Genomic DNA, 21,924 nt, shown 5'->3' on the forward strand with positions numbered 1-21,924 from the left:
ATCTTTTACAAGGGTGAATAACCAAAAATTAAAAACCAGTATTTCATACCGCAAAAAAGAATGTTAAATTCTTTTGTTAAATCTGGGGAATTGTTAAATCTGAGAATTTATACGAGAACTTAAAATCCATCTACTCTCTTCTCCAGCTTGGAATTCTTTACATAGCTTCTGTATAAAATGGTCTGTAATGTAACTAAATACTTGGCGATATAAATTTCACTCCTTTCTAAGGCGGCTTTTTTTGTGTTTGATATTTCTTGGCTCTGGGAAGTTCCTCCTTATTTTTGTATAAACCCTCATGACCTAAATATGCTTACTGTTTTTGCCGACTTCATGTTTGCTGCCTGCTGGGTTCTGGGACCCCGTGCTTCCCCCCTTTCCAGCCTGCGGGCTGGTCCCTGTCGTATTCTGAGGCAAGCAAAAGGTGGTAGAATTAAATAAAAGAAATATGATCATTTTATATTTCTATAGCATTATTTCTCCCATTTTAATTCTCCACTGACTAAAAGTAAATTAAGGAGTATTTAAAGTGAGCAAAAAGCTGATGAAATTATCGAGACGACTATAAGAAGATTGTAAATTCATGCTTATAATGGAAACAATAATTTTCTTAATTTGAATGGATACATATATACCATGGAAGACAAATGGAAGAGTTTTCATCATTTTCATTGCCTGAGGAACTGTTAGAGATTCAGCGATTAATTTCGTTTCACTTTCAGATTACGCTGGATGTATTGGCTGACATGGGTCACGAGGAGCTGAAGGAAATAGGCATCAACGCATACGGACACCGCCATAAACTAATCAAAGGAGTGGAGAGACTCTTAGGCGGACAACAAGGTAAGCTCTTCAGAAGAAATAAGCTTCAGATATTAGTGGTGCAAGGTGAGCGTCTGGCCTGGCAGCGGCCCGGGGTGGTCGGACCCCAGAGCCCGCCTCCGCAGCTGGTGGAGCACCTCCCCTCCTGCCTCCCCCATCCCACTTCACTGCCATCCCGCTCCCTCTGATTGCTGCAGCTGGGGTGGACTCATTTTTCCTCTCTCCCCACACTTTAAATCTAAATATCTCTGGGTTCTATACATCTCTCCTTTCCTAGTGCTGTCACCTAATCCAAGTAACCATCGTCTTGCTCCAGCAATGTCACAACTGCCTTCTAGCTAATTTTCGACCTTTACCTTTGCCTCCCTTCCAGTGCTTTCCCTGCACTGTAGCCAGAGACTCTTTTCAACACTGTAGGATCATATCACTTCACTGCTTAAAACCCTTCAGTAGGACCCTGTTGCTTTTAGGATAAAATCAGAAATTCGCAACGTGGCTTTTCATAATCTGACCTTTTTCTCTTACTCACCTTGAACTTTTCTCCCTCCCTTACACCTATCAGCTTAGTCTTTTCCCATTATACTTTGCTATTAGAAGCCTCCTATCTCTATCCTTTGTATGAGATCTGTCCAGAAGGTATCCAGCCATGTAATATGAAAAATAGAGACATTTATTAAACAAGATACCAGAAACATTGTACATAGGATGATGACACCTCCAGTCCCCTTCAAAGTAGGCCCCTTGGGACCTCACACAGTTTTCCCAGCTGCCATCAGCTACTCCATCATATTTTCCTAAATCCTATATATGTCTGAAATCTCTTCCCTTTCAAAGGTGATTTTAGTTTTGGGAAAAGCCAGAAGTCACAGGGTGCCAAATCTGGGCTGTATGGGGGCTGAGTCACCTGGGTGATTTGATGTTTCACCAAAAAACTCTGCACGAGATGTGATGTATGAGCAGGCACATTGTTGTGATGAAGCTGCCAATCACCAGTTGCACGTAGCTGTGGCTTTCTGAGTCATCGGAATAGTTTCTGTGGAGGAATGTTCAAGCTTAACACAAAATTTGATGCAGATTCATTACTCTACTCGCTCAGTCATTTTGAATGTGACGGCCACACAGTACACACGCTCACTCAGTGGTGTCTACCAACCTCGCTAGCTAGTACAGTGAAGTTGTCATTGTTCACACATGAGCATTCCAGTCCACTCTCCTTGGCTGCCAGGTCACATCTATGTCATGTAAACTGTTCTCTGTATTAACAATGGCTGGAATTTTTCTGGACAGGCCTCATATGCCTCTATGTTTATCATTTCTCTTTGTTTTTCTGCTTTAATTTTTATTTTATCGTGTTTTTTCCATTGCCTTTTGGTCCCCTTGTACCCCTCCAACCCTGCAGTCACCACACTGTTGTCTGTGCCCATGAGTCCTTTTTCCTTTTTGCTCGATCCCTCCACCCCTAACCCCTCTGCCACAGCTGTCATCCTGCTCTCTGAGTCTGTCTCTATTTTGCTTAACTCAGTTTGTTCATTAGCTTCCACATATGAGTGAAATCATACAGTATTTGTCTTTCTCTGACTGGCTTACTTCACTTAGCACAGTGTTCTCCAGGTCCATCCACAGAAGTGCTTTTCCTGCAGAAAAGCCAGAGGAGGGAAAAGAAACAACTTGAATTAGTCAATTAGTCTGCAGACCTAATGAATTGCAAGAGTGACATAAAACATTAGCAGGTTTTGAGCTTGAGTCCTGCTTATTTATCTGTATTAAATGTACAAGGATAATGAAATTAACAAGAATAATATATTTTAAACATATTATGTGACTATTTCAAGCCATCTCACCGAGATTTTAGACCCAGACTACAGAGTAATTACAGTGTGTTTCTCTGTTGTATTAAACATTGCTTTAAGAAAGTTCATGATTAAATTTAGTTTGTGAAATAATTGTTGAGCCCTGCTGTGCCTACAAGGAACTCTTTAAGAACCAATAAAATTGCCCTGGCTGGTGTGGCTTAGTGTATTGAGCACCATCCTGCTAACCAAAGGGTCGTTGGTTCGATTCCTAGTCAGAGCACATGCCTGGGTTGCAAGCCAGGTCCCCAGTGGGGGGCATGCAAGAGGCAACCACACATTGATGTTTCTCTTCCTCCCTTCCCCACTGTCTAAAAATAAGATATATTAAGAATCTTTAACACTTCTCCATTACTTCACATGTCTTTGGATGTACTTGTTTATATAACTTTATGTATTAGGTTCAAATTGCTAAATAGCTTAGACTTGTTCCAAAATATCAATTATTTGTGACATAGTCTTCCCTAAAATAGAGCATGAATAGTGTGGACTTCTGTTAACTATGTTCATTTTTCCTTTCTACAGGAACCAACCCTTACTTGACTTTTCACTGTGTTAACCAGGGAACTATTTTGCTGGATCTTGCTCCAGAGGACAAGGAATATCAGTCAGTAGAGGAAGAGGTAATGCGCATCAGCGTTTTTAGTTATCTTTCCCTGGAATCTGTGGTTAAACTGGTTTTTCCGGGAGAGGTAAGCTTGTCTTACTTCAACTTACGGTCACTTGCCTGTGTATTATTTTACCTCCCTTGGCCATTGTGGTGGAATATCGCCAAAATTAAAATAGGACCATGGATAGAACTATGCCACGTGGCTTTTTCACATCGTAAGTCTGACTGAGGTTTCCAGTGGATGGTTCAGGAGACATTCTTGAAATGGAAATGAAATAGGGTCATGAGCAAGTAATGGCCCTATTAGAATGATCTTTTTATGTTGCTCAAATGCTACCCACGAATGGTACGGAGTGAGAATCTTGCCTCCTGGATAGCAAATAGAGTCTCATCTTGATTTCTGTGCCGCATTATAAAACATGGTTATAAAGTAATATGCCCAATTTTTACGTGTGCTTAGAAAGCATCCTCATAACTTGAGTCACCTTTCGTTTCGCCAGGCGTATGATTTAAAGCGCCGCAGCAAGGCGAACGGTCTGAACCTCCGGGTGGACGGGTGCCGCAGAGATACCCTCTCTGCCCCAGGCTTCTGCCTCACTTCCGGCACATAATGAACAAAGTGTCTAATGGCATTATTCTGTGTGGAGAGGCAGGGCTGCATTTTTGTTGGTTTTTAATTAGCACTCATGTTGTTCCCATTCTGGAAACTCAGGACGGTTACCTTGGGGGGTGGTATTTTAGCCCTTAGCCAGTTTTTCAGGAAAGCATCGTGTTTTCTAGTGTCTTATTGCCTCATCTCCTGGTAGTTGGTAAATCCTGATAATAATGCCAAAATGGGGTGAGTAACTCCATAATGGAGTGGTAGGGGATTAACTCTTTGAGTCAGTTCTATGAGCACTTAGGTCTTCAAAACATTTTACTTTTCCATAATAACTCTTTTTAATTTGGAAAGTGGAAGAAGAAAGTTATTCCTGGTCTGTGTAGATATACTTGGAATTCCCAAATTAAAGAGATAATGTGGAATAATACCTCACCTCAGGAACAAAAATTTATTGACTTATGAAGATCTTTGTTTTTAGCATTTGCCCAGTGGGGTCTTCACTGAGCACAGGAGTTTCGGTGTGGCTTAGTTGCAGTGTTGCTCTCGGTCCCCGTGACGGGAAACGGTGATGTGGATGACGTCATAGGATGTCATCTGTTTTATGTTTCCCCGTTGTGGCTACAAAATCTTCCCAGGCTTTTATTAGAAAATAAAAAGAAAATGCAGATGATTAACATTTACGTTCATGGCTGTTTTCTCTCCAGGTATCTCTATCTACTCACCTCATTCATCTGTTTATAGTGGGCTCGTATTTATCTGTAAATGCTACATCTTAGACTCAGCAGTGAAACAATGCAATAGAATTGAAATGTCAAAAACAATGGAAGGAGTATCTTTAGAATTATACACTTGCATATTTTCAGAAAGTTAATTATTTTCTTATTTTATTCCGTAGATGCAAAGTACAATTAGAGAACACAGAGATGGTGGTAATGCCGGCGGTATCTTCAACAGATACAATGTCATTCGAGTAAGTTTTTAGGGCAAAATTAGATTGCAGGCCTTCCTGAAAATCAAACGTGAACAGTGAAAAATTGTGTGTTGAAGTCCCTGTTTTCAAACCCAAGGGGCACCGTTCACCTGGCCCTGTAGTCAGTGTCACCCTCTTCACACCGTACAATCTCTAATCCCTCGAGACCACACGTCACTGGAAGTAGGGACTCCCAGGAAACACCACAGCCCCCGACAGGAGGCTAGATCAGCGGGTGTTGGGAGGCAGGTATGGTGATGAGACTCCCAACTCACCCATCAATTCAGACCATAGCTGGTCGTAATTTGTATTACCACCATTTCAAAGTGGCATTAAAGGCCTGGAGTTTTCCATCTAATTGAGTCAGTGATTATGTCAGAATGCAGGTAGCTCCTCTTCTCAGTATCCTAGTTGATAATATGGGATAGATGGCTGCTACGTGCTTTTTCCCAAGGGGATATCATGAAGATGAATGAGACCTGTTGAGAACTGATTTAATCCTTTGGGTTAACAGACCGGTGGAGGTTGTACTAAAGCACATCACAATTACCCAGGGAGCCTTTTGCAAACTACAGGTTTACAGGCCCCTGTATTCTAAAATTCAGTAAGTCTGGGGAGGAGTCTAGGAACAACCTTCTACACCTTTTTTTTCTATTTTAACTCGTCAGGTAACTCCGAGACATATATATAACCAGGTCTAGTGCAGAATAACAAACAAAAACCGTACCTGAAAACTAGGTCACTAAAAGCCAGGGTTTAACTGAATTACACTGACTTGGCAACTTTATCATTTTTAAATAATGTTTTAGGCAAACAAGACAAAAATTGGATCTTCCTCAAGGAAAACATACTTTCCATTTTAAATCATAACTACCAGTGAACATACATTACACTCAATTGCTTCTTTCTTCCTCATTCTTAAAGATTCAAAAAGTTGTCAACAAGAAGTTGAGGGAACGGTTCTGTCACAGGCAGAAGGAAGTGTCAGAAGAGAATCACAACCATCACAACGAGCGCATGTTGTTCCACGGTGAGTGTCCCAGCGGCAGTCACGACAGCCCCGGGCTCGAGCACACCACTGGGGTTGGGGGGGAGGCCTGTGCCGTGGGCTATAGTGGTGGTGTGTTAAACACGGTTCATTTCCAAGAAATTACCAGCTGGTACCTTCTTGTACAGGCTTTTTAAGGCATATACAATGAAAACAAATTATCTGAAATTATTTCAGAACTTAAATTGTCAGCTGAGCCATCTAGAAAATGAAATATTTTTCTTTGTTGTTTAGCATAATCGTTTCAATTTATCAGATTATCTGTGCTTGCTTAAAGTAGGATTGGGTATAAAATAATCTGTACTTTCAAAGCCGCATTGTCTTTGCTATCTAAAATCTCATGCCATCTGCAAGATAACATCTTTGCTTGGTGAGGAGTATAGGTCCTTGATAAGATTCTAGTATGTGATAATTTACATATAATAGACATCTTGCAAAATAAATGTTTCAATTATGTATTATTGATCACTTAATATCAATCTGCCAAGTGCAAACAGTACGTAGCTAATTGATATTCTAGAAAAGTGTTCAAAAACTAATTTTTCTATCATTATATTTTTAGGTTCTCCTTTCATTAATGCTATTATTCATAAAGGGTTTGATGAGCGCCATGCGTACATAGGAGGAATGTTTGGTGCTGGGATTTATTTTGCAGAAAACTCCTCTAAAAGCAACCAGTACGTTTATGGGATCGGAGGAGGAACGGGCTGCCCCACACACAAAGATCGGTCGTGTTATATATGTCACAGGTGAGCGCCGGGTTTGCTGCTTAGGCTCTGCAGACGTCCCAGCTTACCCTCGGTCTGAACCCTACCGAGTCAGCACGCCGGGGCCTGGGTGGGCGTGGTCAGTTTGTCAGCCTCCGCCCTGACAGCTACAGTGACCGCAGGGCTGGCATCAGCGGTTGTAACAACTCCACGTAGTCAGCCAGTCACAGCTCACAGTGAAACTCCCTCCGTTTGGGCCTTTTCCCTGGGCTTCATGTTTCTTGCTTCTGAATTGGTGCAAGAAAGGGGTGGGAATTATTTCTTTAGAACAGAGAACCTCTATCTGGCTAGAGAGTTGCATTGGAACTAAGACACACATCTTCTATAGTGTCACTGTTCCATTCCCAGTCAGGGCACACACCTGGGCTGTGGGCCAGGCTCCCAGCTGTGGGTGCGCAAGAGGCAGCCACTCAGTGTTTCTCTCCCTCCCTCTCTCCCTCCCGCCCCACTCTCTAAAAATAAGTATAAGTAGAGTCTTTAGTGTACTTCTGATATTGCTTGTGATATTTTAAGACAGGATATATAATTGGCCTTAAAAATCCACCTTTGGAATATTAACTTTGGAATTATTAAACAAATGAATATTAGCTTTTTAAATAGGATTTTAAGACTCAGAAATTGAAGAGAGTCATAGTATACTCTCTGAAGTCAGTGGGAAAAAAATTCCTTTCCCTATTCCATTTCCTACCGATAGAAAAAAATACAAAAAAATTGTATTTTACAAAGATTGCAGTTTATTACATTTCTCTTTAAATTAACCAGATATATTATTTTTGCAAAGTTGGTTTAATAACAAACCTTTTAATTTCGTTAAAATCTCAAAAAGACCTATCTAACGTTAAAACTCAGGTACATGGAAAAAGATTGTAGCCATCAGCAGTTCTAATATGGATGCCGTAAGTCCAGAAGGAAATTTATTTTCTTTAAGTCTGCTGTGGTTAGTAACACACAAAAATTCCCCAAAATATGTAACATGCAAAAGTTTCTCTTTGTTTCTTCAAACCTAACACCTCTGGAAACAAAGTGAATTGGAAAAAGCAATAAAAGTGAACCCAGATGAAGATGAAGAGTTGCCCATTAAAATTAGGAACACAGGTTTATGTCTTAGCCAGGATTCCCTAGAAAACAGAGCCTGAAGCAGAAGCCTAGATGCTGGCACCTTCTGGGCAAGCGCAGCCCCATGGAAGCAGGCGTGGGGGTACAGAAGGCAGTGCAGTCGGGAGGAGGCAGAATGGGCTGAGGTTCATCAGGGACTGGCTGCAGTTTCAGAACAAGTACGACTGGTTACTCAGTCCATGTGACGTCTTCAGAGAAGCTGTGTGAAGTAATCCATCACCCAGCAGTACGTGGTGGGAGAGGAGAGACGAATTTCCCTGCTGGCTCCTGTTGGGCACGTTTCAGCATTGGCACCTCCCCCCCACACTTTGGGGCGCCGCATCCAAGGGATGCACGGCAGCGCACAAGGCAAGCTGGAGAGCAGACTAGGCCAGTACTCTCCGCCTGAGCACTGGAGCCTGGGGCCTCGTGGGCTGCTGGATGGCTCCTGCTGCTTCTCCCACCTCCACAACTACTGCAAGGCCCTGGGGCAGGGAGCAGAGGCAGGAGGCAGGGCCTGTCTGGTCAGGCTTTGTGTGACATATGGACTGGGAGTGGCCATGGCACTGGGCCCAGCGCCGAGCAAGCAGGCCAGTGATGCCACAGTGTGGGCAAGGAGCTCAGAAAGCCTCCTTCTGGTATCAATCAAACCCTTTCCTCTGGTCCAAGAAGGGAATGCAGCTGCAGCCCGGCCTCCTTCCCAGAGGGTCAGTAGTGTCCCCCTGAGACAGCCAGCTCGGGCAGGACCCTGTTCTACTGGGTGTGGCACGATTTTCCTTTCACTGAAAATATTATCTCTAATCAGTCATATTGCCAAGATCCTACTCCATTACTAAAAACAGTTTGCATAAAAACTATCACCTATAACAGCGTGACCACTCTTATTGTTTAAGTGTTTATTGTTTATATTGTATTGATAAACTTTAAAGGACCACAATGATTTTAGGCTTTGCAGGCCATAAGGATCCCTGTCCCAGTGACTCAGCTCTGCCCTGCAGCGCAAAAACAGCCACAACAGTACCTAAATGTGTGTGTGGCCGGTTTCAGTAAAACGTTATTAACAAAAACAGGTGGCAGACCAGATTTGGCCCCTGGGCCGGAGTTTGCCCACCTCTAGCCTATTTGACACACTTTCTTCCCAGCAGCCTTTCCTCTCCTCTGTAATACTTCACTCTGCCCCCAGTTCGCGTTTCACCCAGGCAGTGTCATTTCCAGCCTTGTGTTTAAGCAAGTATTTTTTGTATGTGACCCACTCTCTCTCTGATTTTTCTCATCCGGTTTTTTACCTCTTTTTGAGTAAAACCAAATCTTAATTTCAGATGCTGCTGCCATTTGCTTATTTTCTTCACTTTATTCTTATCCTTCCATACAGGAACTTGGTTTCACTAGTATTTTTCTTTTTCCACTAGTCAAAACATACCATGTATTTTTCATGATTGGTTCCCAAACCACACCAAAACTCCTTTCAACTTCAAGGGTAACTATTGAGCCTATGTTTATGGTAAATCAGTATGTCAAAACTCATCCCATTCCTGCTCATAAATATGAAAGGGACATTTAAATCAACCTGCCTTGTGTTAAGGGTTTTTTAAATCAATAAACCTAACAATTATATCATTTCAAGATTTAAAGCTTCCTTCAAAATATTGCTTTCCTCTTTTCTTTAGACAAATGCTTTTCTGTAGAGTGACCCTCGGAAAGTCCTTTCTGCAATTCAGCACCATGAAGATGGCTCACGCCCCTCCGGGACACCACTCAGTTATCGGGAGACCAAGTGTGAATGGGCTGGCGTACGCCGAGTATGTCATCTACAGAGGAGAGCAGGTAGGGTGCTCATCAGATGCACGCAGAGAGTTACTGAACATGACATGCAGAATATGGAGACCATGTTAGAGTTAAAACGGTTTAACAAAATACCTACTGCAGCCCTGGCTGGTGTAGCTCAGTGCATGAGTGCTGACCTGAAAACTAAAGGCTCACCAGTTCAATTCCCAGTCAGGGCACATGCCTGGGTTGCAGGCCAGGTCCCCAGTAGGGGACGCACGAGAGGCAACCACACACTGATGTTTCTCCCCTTCTCTTTCTCCTTCCCTTCCCCTCTCTCTAAAGATAAATAAATAAAAAATATATATCTACTGTCTGGATAGTATTAGTTGCTTCGGGTCAAAATGAAGATATCTAAATTCTTTGACATCAGCTTTACACACAGAACCCATTAGTCACCTGTCAGCCAAGTAACACAGTATAAACAAGAGGGTGTCTAAGAAATAAGGTGTGGGCCCTCATGCTGCTCTTGAGGCCTGTCACTCTGAATTGATGCTCTGTATCCTCCATGCCCCGGCACGGCAGTGGAGAGCCAGGAGCAGCTGCCTTTGCGTGGACCTTCTTCGTGGATGTTCATGCCACAAGCTGGTCACCTGAGTGAATCTCTGTGCAGATGCTCCTCGCCTTGCGATGGGCTTACATCCCAATAAACCCATCGTAAGTTGAAGATATTGTAAGTCAAAAAAATATTTAGTACACCTAACCTATTTAGTACACCTAACATTGTAGCTTAGCCTAGCCTTTTTTTTTCCCCAATATCTTATTTTTAGAGAGAAGGGAAGGGAGGGATGAGGAGAGGGAGAAAACACTGATCGGCTGCACAGCCCCCACTGGGGGCCTGGCCAAGAATCAAACCAGCGACCCTTTATTTTGCAGGCCGGTGTTTAGTCCACTGAGCCACACCGGCCAGGACAACCTAGCCTGTCTTAAATGTGCAGAAGACGTGTATTAGCCCACAGCTGGGCAAAAGAATCTAACACAAACCCTGTTTTATAGCATGGTGTTGAATAGCTCGTGTAATTTATTGAACACTGCACTGTGAGTGAAAACAGAGCAGTTAAACTCGCCACTGGGTGCACAGCGGCACACAGACGGGTGTTCTGCATTGTGTGCGATGAATGCGCAGACAGTAGCCAGAACACCGCGGCAGCACGGTGCACTGGAGGGCGTGGGTTGTTCCCACACGTGGGATCTCGTGGGTGACCGGGAGCTGTGGCTGCCTCTGCCGAGCATCACAAGAGAGCGTTGTACCACATGTCACTAGCCAGGAAAGGATCAGAACTGAAAGTACCATTTCTGCGGATGTGTGTCCCCTCTGCGCCATTGTGAAGTCAACCCTGAGTCTAACCACCGTAAGTCAGGGGCCTTATGTGCATCTAATCGTGGCACTCACCTAGAACGACAGCTTTCAGAGTCGGAAAGCTGCAGAGCACTGCATTCTGCCGACAGCTTGAGGCTCCAAAGTAAAATTGTCAACACGCAGGAAAACTTCCCATCAGTTTCAGCCCGGCACTTAATTTTCACCTTACTGCTAAATACCTACCAATTTTTCTAAAAACAAAACTCAGTCTGTACTTCATTGAATTTCAAATGGCAACTTAACTTTACCAATGGTAAAGAGATAAAAAGGAGAAATAAGAAATTAAATACAACCACTCTATGAAAACAATATTTTATCGTATGCCTTCAGCCTTTGCCAGGTGAGGTGTGCTGTTAGGGAGAAGAATTGGAAACAAGTCCTGAAGTGTGGGGCGTCCACCCTTTGGCGTCTCTGGGCCACACGTTAAATATATTGCAAAATGTAATTACAAAAAAACTTCACCATGTTTTAAGTTAATTTACAATTTTCTGTAGGGCCGTATTCACAGCCATCCTGGGCTACACACGGGCCGCAGATGGGACACCCCAGTAGTAGAAGTGTTGATTGTGGTGCCCCCTGTTAGGTGTATCATAGGGTTGAGCAAGTGAGTCAGAGTGTTGATTTGGGGAGCTGGTGTTGTCACTGTCGAGGAAGGGACAAGCGTATGGAATGGGGGAAGATGAGGGGAGGACTGAAATTGGAGGTGTTGGTGTGAACTCACAGTGTCTAATATACATTATGTATGTATATGCGTACATATGTGTATGCATGGGTTTGTGTGTGAGAGTGATGTAAGCATGTGTATGCATATGAGTATGTGTGCATGTATTTGTCTGCGGAGAGCAAAGCATCCCATAGCACTGAGTACACCTAGAGCTCAGATCTTGGTCTCTAATACCATTCATTCCCCACGGGAAGGCTCCAGGCTCTGAAGCCTGAATGAACAGCTAATTCCAGGGTTGGAGCAGAATAGGAGCAAGGTAAGCCTGGAACATCTAGCATGCAAAAAAGTAACAAAGTAATAAAGTACTCAAAAAAAAAAGATGAGGCATGTCACAAGGACCCCAAGCCAGCTTGAAGGGACTCCACTGGCCAAATCTGGGACAAGTTGAACACCAAATAAGCACAGTAATAAATTTTAAACCATTGACAAAAAAATAGGAATTCATGATTCTGATACTAACTAGATAAACAAGTGAAGGGAAGGGGGAGGCTTTTGCTTACAGTAGGAACCGAGAGCATTTGGGCAGATGTGGCGGGAGTACTGGGTTTGGGAGACCATCATCTTGCAGCCATTGTGGTAAAACTTACACTGGGCAAGAATCATCAGTGGACGCTAAATGGAGGGGATACTTTTGACAAGGAAAAGGATATTTTCATGCTCTTCTTATGAGTTAGAAAGGAGGAAAAGATCACAGCAGTTACACATTGGAGAAGGGGGAGCAACACCTGCTCCAGTGGTCAGAGTTCCCATCACCGGGAGGAAGGCAGACGTAGAGTGCACCTCCAGCGTGGTGTTCAGAGACAGGCACAGCATCCATGCAGCGTTCCAGCCCAAAAATGCATAACCTCAGTCTAATCAGAATGCGGGCTGTTCTGTTTATAAAAAACCTGGGACGACTGGAGTCTTCAAAAATGTCACTGTTATAACAGACAAAGAAAGGCTTTGACACTTTACAGATTAAATGGAACCCAAGAGACAGGACGACTAACTGAATGTCCTGCCCCCGATCTGGATCTGCTACTAGAAGGCAGAGGACATTATTAGGTCGCCGGACACAATTGGAGTGTGAATGTAGCTAGATAAAAGTCTATCAGTATAAAATTACAAGGTTGATCCTGGGCTTGTTTAAGGGAGTATCTCTGTTCTTAGGGAATAAATACTGGCATATATAGGGGTAAAGAATCATGATGATATATATATACATGTAGCTTGCAAATGGTTCAGGAAAGAAATATGCCGGTGCATCTGTCTGTCTGTTTGTCTGTCTGCCTGGTATGTACAGAGTTAGGGGAAGCACACATAGTAAAGCGAATAGGATAAATAAAACTAACGTGGGCAAAGGGCGTACAGTTGTTTTGGGTACCATTTTCATTTCTACAACTTAATGTGTAAGTGTGCATTTGTTTCCAAATAAAAAGTTGAAATAAATGTGTCAAATTTTTAAGTTAGAAACTCCAGACTTCCAGGGAACATGCTCTTACGTTGACTGAGTAATTCTACTTCTAGAAATGTGTATTAACATAATCAACAAAGGGAAGTGATTTGATCGATGTTAGTATGTTTATATGCCTGAGTGTATGGAGTAGAACACTGGTTAGAATCGGCAGCCTCCGAGGCCTCCACAGTAAGTGAGGCTTTACTGCTGTAGCTGCCCGAAGGGTCACACGGTTCTCCTCTGTCTCTCTCAGGCCTACCCGGAGTATCTCATCACCTACCAGATCATGAAGCCCGAGGCTCCTTCACAGACCGCAACGGCCGCAGAGCAGAAGACCTAGTGAATGCCCCCCGGTGCAGGCCAGATGGGATTTAAACCTGGGACTGGATTGTAATGGATTGTTGCCAACAAAGCCAATATTCTCTAAATCCCTGACAGCCTAGAATAAGCTGTTTGTCTTACGAAGCGTTGCTGTGGTGATGAATATAGTATGAGTGACTGGTACATACTCAACTGCTGCTGTTCCCTTTGAGGAAATGTTTACAGGGGCGGCCTTTTAATATATCTCAGGCTCACTTTCATCGCGATTATCCATTTCTAAAGTAAGACTGCTTTGATCTAAACTTGGAAATGGAAAGAAAACATAACCAGTACTTTCCCAAATGTTCACGACTCACACACTACATTTGCTCTGCTTTGTTATATATGGCACATGTATATAACAAGCACGCATACCCAGGGCCATTTTCACTTTTTCCTAAACATGCATCATTGGCTTTTTTGTTGTCGTTCTTCTTTGGTAATGAGCCAGAGCGCCTTCTCGAGGATACTTTGCACAAAGTCACACTGACTAGAATCAGTAGCAATGCAACCCAAACTTCTGGCTGAGCAAGACTAGTTTCCACCTTTCGTCCACTTTGATTTATTTTATATCTGTACTTCTTATAAACATAAATTGAGATGGAAAGAAAAAACATCAAGTTTCCGTCCTTTTATTAATTGGCCAGTCTTACAAGGGAAACATCAACCTGACTTAGGAGCTCCCAAGTTCAGAGAAGGCAGAGCCCGGGGAGAGGGTCCCTTACTCTCTCCCATCAGAGGGGGCCACGAGCGCAGGAGCCCCGAGGAGCACAGCCACAGGGCTACGCTGTCCCTGTCTTCAGGCTCAGAGGCGAGACCACTAGGGAGGGCTGGGAAGGAGAAGCCGAAGAGCACATGCACGGAGCAGGCGGGTCTAGGTGTTGCCGCAGGAAGGCCTGCGGGGACTCCTCGAAGAGCGCCTTCTCACAATCCGCCCCCAGATTAGCTGCCTTATTTCCAAATTCAGTCGAACTATCCTACGTCATTGGAGTCACACAAACTTTACTTTATTGTTTCTCTAGATTAAAAAGCTAGGGTTCGAATCCTGTTTAGCAGATAGATGGGCGCCAATGCAAGGACTCTCGTTTACTCCAGATGTGGGGTTTCTTTTGAGCGAGGTGCTTCGAGTAGTTGTGTAGGTCCCTGCACTGAATTTTTGAGCCATTTCTTCAAACAGCTTAATAGACAAGAACAAAAACTTGAAACCAAAGCTCTTTCAGTTCCCTTTTTAAATGAGGGTGGAGAAATACCTTACTGTTACTTCATGAAATCCCTACTTCGTTTTGCTTGTTTTAATCAACATTGCCAAGTGCACATCGATCCTGGTAAAGCATTATCTGTTACAGCTCTTGCACTTGCCCTTTTCCCCTTCACTGAATGTCGAATGGAGTCCATCGACTGACTTTGACATGCTGCGCACCTACTCGGCTCTGAAGCAAAAGTAATGTGTGGTGTAACAAAAGGAAAACTCTGCGATGCAAACTTGGCGTTTCACCTTGAAGTCCTGAGAACAACTTGTTTTTCAATACAGGCTGGTTAAGCTGTGACCTCATTTAATCGCCTAAATTAAAATAAAGTAGTTACAGGCAAAATTTCTACAGTAGGCTCTTAAAATAATACGTTTTGCTTTCTTTCTGGCTTGAGTCCATTGCTAGAAGTAGGCATTGGGAACTAGATTGAGTTTCATAGCTGAATCTTGCATGGGTCCTCAGAATTAAATCAAGAATTAGCCTCAGTTTTTGCTTCTGTTGAAGTGTCAGTGGCCCACGCTCGGCGTTTGTGTCTTGGCTACTTGTTTAATAGCACTAGAATTCCATGGGAAGCTTCGAAGTTTGATATTCATTGCGAGGGCTCCCCCCACACTCCTTTGCTGTGTTGTAACACTGGGGTGAAGGCGCTGGCCCTCGGTGTGGTTTCGGCGGCTGTGAAAGCCTGTATTACGTGCCTCCCCACTTAGCTGTGGTTTGAAACGGCAAACACGGCTGGGGTTTTAGTTCAGAGAAAGTCAGTGTGGTACAGATACCCAAAGCCACTCACCGCTGTGGCCGTGCGTCATTGCCGTCACACTAACTAGAGAAATGGATGTGTCCGTTTCAGGCTGCTGCCTCACACTTGAGAAGTGGAACCCTGCTTCAGTGTTTAAACTGCCAGCGTCGTGTGTCGTGCGTTGTGTGCCGCGTAGAGGTACCGTGTAAGGAAGACACCGGCGGTGCTGCTTGTCCCGTGGTAATTCCAGTACGTAGTAGTTCCTGGGAGAACGAGTACGTGTTACTCACCTGCTAAAGAGAGTGGGTCAACTGATATCTCACAGGAGCCAAATACATTTTTTCACCCAAAACTTGAAAACCAAAGGTCATCCTGAGTGCACTCAAATGAGCAGAAGTTGAGTACGTTTGGAATTTGCGTCTATAGCAACGCGAAAAACCCTCTGGCATGTAAAAGCATGGCATTGAATTGGGCTGAAATCCATGTAAGTTCTCGCATTCGCGCTGTAGGGAAACACGAGCAAGCTGAGAACTTCCAGTTTGGCCTGCCCGGACTGGCCCCTCTGTTCCCCACACCGAATGGGGGAGAGTCTGGCCACGGCCGCCAGCCTCCCGCAGTGCTGACATCACGGGGTGGGCCCAGTGTGCTAGGCCCTGGCCAGCCTGCATACTAGGGTCAGGCATAAGTTAAGGGCTCTGGACCGGACACCTCCTCCTGCTGGGCTGCCTTCCCTTGTCCCCAGATTGCTAGTCCGGGATTATACATAGCTCCGACACTTACCTTTGACCCCACTCGTTTTCCTCCTTTCTCCATTTTGAATCATGCAAAGGGAGACTGTCCCTCCGATTCCATACCACAACCAGAACCAGGCGTTAGGCCCCGGTGCTCTGCTCAGAAGATCTGCCATGTTGTCCCCCAACGACACATGGGACCCAGAGTTTTAACTCTGCGGAAAGTAACAGCAGCACAACCACGTTTTTATTTACCTTTTTCTTCGTGGAATTTGGAATTTCTAGCTTTTCAACGAAATAAGTGGAATAAACAATATTAGAATGTTTTCATGAAATAGCACCCTTGTGCTCGTCGAGCTGCTGTTAGTGGTCAGACCAATTTCCCTCCGCTCTGAACTAGCAAAGTGCATTGATGTACATACAGAAATGCCTGAACGTGGCAAATAAAGTCATATGGATTAATGTCCCATTACCATAACCTTTGCACAGGAAACGGGTGTGCTCCGGGAGAGCGCTGGAACGCACTAAGCGGCCCCGGTTCTCCCCTCTCAGTACATCTCCCAGCTGCGCAGGGGCTGCCGGATGCCGCTCGCTCTCTTTTTAAGTACCTGCGCACTCTGGCTCGCTGCGAACTGTCTGTGAAACAGCAACGGCACGCATTTGAAGCACTTACCCGCCCCCCACCTCCCCACCATGTGCCCGGCCCCCGTTGGTATGATAATCAGTGATAAATGGCCTTCTCACCAAAAGTGTTCGCGCTGTGACAGGTGTCTTTTGGGCTATTATCTTGCATAGTGAAAAAGGTTTTAGTCATTCAGGGAATACTAAAAACTGACATTAATACAGAGTTTCATGTGTCAGAAATTCATTTTAAGACTAAAACTAAACTTGTTTGATGTCAAATCAGCAACAGGAATGAAAAAGTAATTGTGAAGATAATGTTTTGGCTTCACTTGGACACATCTAGTGTATGACAAGGAAATGCATTTTTTTAAATTACCCTTAAAGATGAGGCTTCTTCAGACACTTTGTGGATTCTGAAATTAATAGGCAATTAAATATTCTTAAGAAAGCCTTAACTATGGCAAAAACTTTTTAACCTTTTATATCCTAAGTTGTAATTCCATTTCTTAGTGTTTGAAAGGTATCAGTGAGCCAGGTATAGCATCGTGTACGTCACACCTAGCTTTTTTGATGAGGGTGCACTTCACAAGTCATGCTCTCTTACTCGCAGAGGAGCAGATAGAATCAGCCCACGCCGTTTCTGTCTGTCTGAAATTCCCCCGCTACCAGATCATCTGGTTTGGAGGAGAAATGCTAGACAGAATTTTTAAATCTGTTAAGTTTTATGTATGTGGGGAGGCAGCAACAATTCACAAAGTGATACCCTGTATCATTTGAGTGTTGCACAAGCTGTTTTTTAATCATTTGGAAACATAAGCCGTGGTGATCCAGGAAAAGCAGCAGGAAGCGGGCTCAAGGAGGCGCGAGGGTTCCGACGTCTGCCCGAGCCCATCCTGAGATAACATTCGCACTGTAGGGACGGTTACATTTGGCTCTTCATTCTCTCAGTTTCCTTTTCAGTTTTACACTTTCCCATCTCCACACCCGCCCTGCCGCCCATCTTTTCACACAGATTTCTCATTCTCCAGAATTCAGGTGGTTTTGTCCGTTTTTATCCGTCTGCCCGTTTCTGCAGACTCCCCTGAAATTGTTTGCAGAGAAATGCAGTTAAACTCTTGACGGTAGGGTGTCCCATACTCACTCCTGTGGCCCTCCCAAGGTTCAGGATTAAAAGCTAGAAAACAGTAAAAATCATAAAGCAACCCACATCTTCGATGCTGATAGCCTAGACCTGGAAGATGAAGACCCTGACTATATAACCCTTGTGTTCATGACACAAAATGCTTAAACTCTTCACATGCATATGTAATGCCTGCTACTGCTTCCATTGTTTCAAGTTCACCCTGTCTTTGTGATAGTAGTGTTTGTCTTTGATACCTACACACGGAAAAGGTACTTTTCTCAACAAGGTTTCTCAAAAACACTTACAGAACCAGCGTGGAGGAAATCTGGATGGTTTCCTGGCCACAGCATTTGGCGTGGTCCTTGTACTCATTGTGGTGTTGGTCTGTGTAGTAACCAGTGTGGTGACTCTGGTTCATTATTGGTGGTGTGGTTTTTTTTTCTGTTTTTAGTCTCTGTGTGACCCACCGGGACAGGGGCTTTCAGTCCCCTCCTTTTTCTTTTCTACATTTGTCTACTTGTAGGATTGCCAGATAGAATACACGACACCCAGTTCAATTTGAATGTTAGGTAACTAATTTTTTACCTTAACTATGTTTCATGCATTACCTGCCATATACTTACAATAAAAAAAAATTGTTATTTATTTGAACTTCAAATTTGAGCAACCTGGGGGGTTTTTTGCTTCATTTTATTTTATTTTATTAAATCTGGCAACCCTATCAATTTGGTCATGGGAAATCGCTGACAGCATGTAAATCCTTCGCGTCTTCACGATCTTTCACGTGGGATGGAAGACCTGTTCTCCGCCACCCTCTCCGTGCCGAAAGAGGGCATCGAGGAACTTAACCTGCCTGCATGGTGGGCTCCTATTTAAGGCATCTTTATGATTATATTTAACCTGTAATTGTGCTTTGGCTAAATGTCTAACTTACAGTACTTGTAATTGTTTAATATTCAATAAAAACATTTTTAAAGTATACTGTCTATGGACAGCATTTAGCTCTGAAGTGTTTTCATTTCCCTGTTTGTTCATTTCAACCTGACACCAACCTTAACACAACTGACCTGAAACTGGCAGACGCCAATAACAATGGTCCCTCTTGTCTAGCATGATCCATGTCGTAACCACCTTATCCTCGCCTCGAAGCCCATGCGGGAGTTACTGGAGCTCAGCAGTCGCAGAACCATGGGTTCCTTTTAGGGAAACCTCTGAAACGAAGGGGCACAGGCCTTGGAGGCCAGCCCCACACCAGTGACCAGGGCGGCTCAGAGGCCCTGCCTGGCCTCTGCTGCTCAGGGACTCCCCGCCCCCCACCCCGTCACACGTCACACTGGAGGAGAGAGAGGGAACACCCTCCTCACGCGATGGTGAACATTCAGTGCCCAGCACAGCGCCTGGCACATAGGACTGAGAAAATTGTTTCTTTTTCTCCCCCTCCTATCTCCATGCCTAGTGACTCATTAGATAGCAAGTTAGAAGCTGGAATTCTATCTAATTTCTTTGCCAGAGGGGTTGTCAGAGTTGCAAGGAGACATCGGTTAAGTACTTGGAAGCGCTCCAACAACGCTGCAAATACCAGTAGCTATCACTGAGCCCGAAAGGTGACCCAGGTGCTTTGCGTGCGTTTCCCAGCGACCCTGCAAAATGGGTATTTTACCCCTCATTTTATAGATGAAGAAACTGGCACTCAGAGTGGTGAAAACATTTGTTTTGTATCCCAGAATTCTTTGCACTATAGACTAAGGTACCAACTGCTAGGCCCCACCGACACGTATGTGGAATGTGGGTGTGTGATTGGGAATGAAAACAGCAAGGTGACTCGATTGTGTGGCTGTCTGTCATCACTGTCCCTGAGATCATATTCTAAATACCTTTAGACTAGGGTCCTCCCCTTTGGTTATTGCTGAGTTAGAAAACAGAAATCTAAACTGTGCATAAAAAGCAAGTGGAATATAAAATAAACGTGGAATTTCCGCAACTTGGTTTGGTTAGTGATACAGGTTTATTCCAAGGGCCTGCTTTTATAGCTTGGAACTACTACTGCAGGTTGAAGGGACTGGGGGAGGTGTGCATGTGTCAGGGGGAGAGTTACTTAGAAATCACTTACTGGATTGGATTTTTCTACAGAAAACTACTTCCTAGGAAACTAAATTCCTATTACTATAAAGGGGTAGTGTTTCCCAGGCAGCAAGTTTTGAAGGACCGTTTTTCAATGGCATTCATTGTCCACGTTGAGTGCCTGGTGGTTGTGACCCAGGGTCTCAGTTTTGGGGCAGCCCACCAGGTTGTGTAGCAGTTGTAAACCTTTATCATTTGGTGTGGTTCACTTTTCCTTGAGATTTTATAGTTATAAGACAGTACAATAGGCCTCCCAGCTGAAGAAGCACATGGCCCTACACTAGGAATAATAAAAAGCCATCTGTTCCCATTAAGGTGGGACTTAGCTGCCAGGCTGACTGAGTTGGCATCTACCCTGAAGACCTGGACTGAGAAGCAAGTGGAAGGAGGTGCGTATGTCTTTATTTTCACTAATTCCCAGTTGTCACGGTGCTAATCAAACAGCTCGGCTTAAGTAAGATGTGTATGTGTAGATAAGCCGAGAATATGTAGGTAATATTTTTATTTTTTTAATAGGATTCTTGGCATACATTTTTCCTGGCCAGAAATCCATTTGCAAAGTCTATTCATCTTCACGTTCATAATCCTGCTTACAAACCCGGAGTGCTTGATACAAAGCACGGTGGGAGGCGCGGGAGGTGGGAGGCGCGGGAGCCGTTGGGAAACCTCCGCGCCACATCCCACTCAGCTGCTTCACACCTGCTAGGAAACGCGCTGACGTCTCTACTTTCCCATCTCCCGAGGAGGAATACTGCCTGCCAGGTACTCCATAGGGATATTTGCAAGATGTTCAAGGTGTTGCAAAGCAAATGCTGGTGGGGTCCTAGCGGAGCTGTCAAACAAAAAGGAAAAAAATGACAACAGCCCACGCGGTAGCTGTCCGGTGTGAATGAATCAAACTTATACCTATTTTTGTAGTCAGATAGGCAAAAAAATACATTTAGTGTGCCACGGAATTTTTGTCATTAGTTTGTGTGTGCCATGAGATGACAATCATTGTCCTACAGCATTCTTAAGTTAAAGAAATAAAAAGTGAAGTTTAATGCTGTTCACAAAGAATTGGTCCGTATTATGAAACAGTATGTGGCCATTAAGAAGGGTGAAGCAGAACCGTGTGTGGATTCGGGCCAGTGTGCGGTGAAATGAGAAGACCCGGCCAAGTATTCACCTGTGCGCACCACCATCACCTGGGGTGGCAGGAGATGCTCCAGCGCCACCCCTACCGTGGGGCAGGAAGAGGAAGTGGCTGAGCAAACTGAAGGCGGGGCGGGTGTGTCAGGGAATCAAGAAGTAATTACACCAGAAGTTCCTTTCGGTTACTAAAAAGAAAAGACGTGGGCTGTAAGGTGGGGATGTGGAGGAGGAACTTCTACTGTTTACTCATGTATGTGTGTTATTTGAGTATTTGGGCACTGACCATGTTTTCGTGTTAAACATTGAACAGCAGCATTGGTGTATAATTGACATACCACAAAATGTACCCTTTTGAAGCACACAATTCCGTGACTTTTAGTAAATTTACTAAAAACAAGTAGTGACGCCAAGTCAGCTGGGGAACGTTCCCCGTGGGGAGGGCACCCAGCAGGGCGGTAATCCCCCAGGCAGCCTCGTCCAGGCGGATCCCTTGTGCTCAGGCTGTGTATGTTGGACGTCTCCCATGGAGGAGCCACTCTTGTCTCTCCGTCCTGCGCTGAGCACAAAGCAGGTTCTCAGAGGAAGGACACTCCCTGCCTCTTATCAGGCAGTTCTGGCTGGCCTCTCTGCCTAGAGAAATCAGATTCTCAGAGATTCCTCCCGTTGCCGTCCTTGAGTGGTGTTCAAAGAGCAGAGTGGGCTCACCGAGTTTACCAGCCAGCCTCCGCTGTGGGTATCG

The 21,924-nt window shown here is 44.3% G+C and overlaps 1 protein-coding gene across 2 annotated transcripts in view; it reads left to right on the forward strand.

Moving 5' to 3' along the window:
* TNKS (tankyrase) overlaps positions 1–13,592 on the forward strand; it is a 157,095-nt gene extending 143,503 nt beyond the window's left edge. The window contains exons 21-27 of one of the 2 annotated variants that reach the window (XM_053916860.1): positions 723–843; positions 3,198–3,295; positions 4,779–4,853; positions 5,778–5,883; positions 6,464–6,650; positions 9,431–9,587; positions 13,360–13,592. In XM_053916860.1, the coding sequence (XP_053772835.1) occupies positions 723–843; positions 3,198–3,295; positions 4,779–4,853; positions 5,778–5,883; positions 6,464–6,650; positions 9,431–9,587; positions 13,360–13,446 (831 nt within the window). In that variant the 3' untranslated portion in view covers positions 13,447–13,592. The remainder of the gene's footprint in view (positions 1–722; positions 844–3,197; positions 3,296–4,778; positions 4,854–5,777; positions 5,884–6,463; positions 6,651–9,430; positions 9,588–13,359) is intronic. The other variant, XM_053916861.1, reaches the window with a different exon arrangement.
* Positions 13,593–21,924: the final 8,332 nt, after the last annotated feature.

Source organism: Desmodus rotundus, chromosome 13 (genome assembly GCF_022682495.2).
Source record: "Desmodus rotundus isolate HL8 chromosome 13, HLdesRot8A.1, whole genome shotgun sequence".
Classification (NCBI taxonomy): Eukaryota; Metazoa; Chordata; class Mammalia; order Chiroptera; family Phyllostomidae; genus Desmodus; species Desmodus rotundus.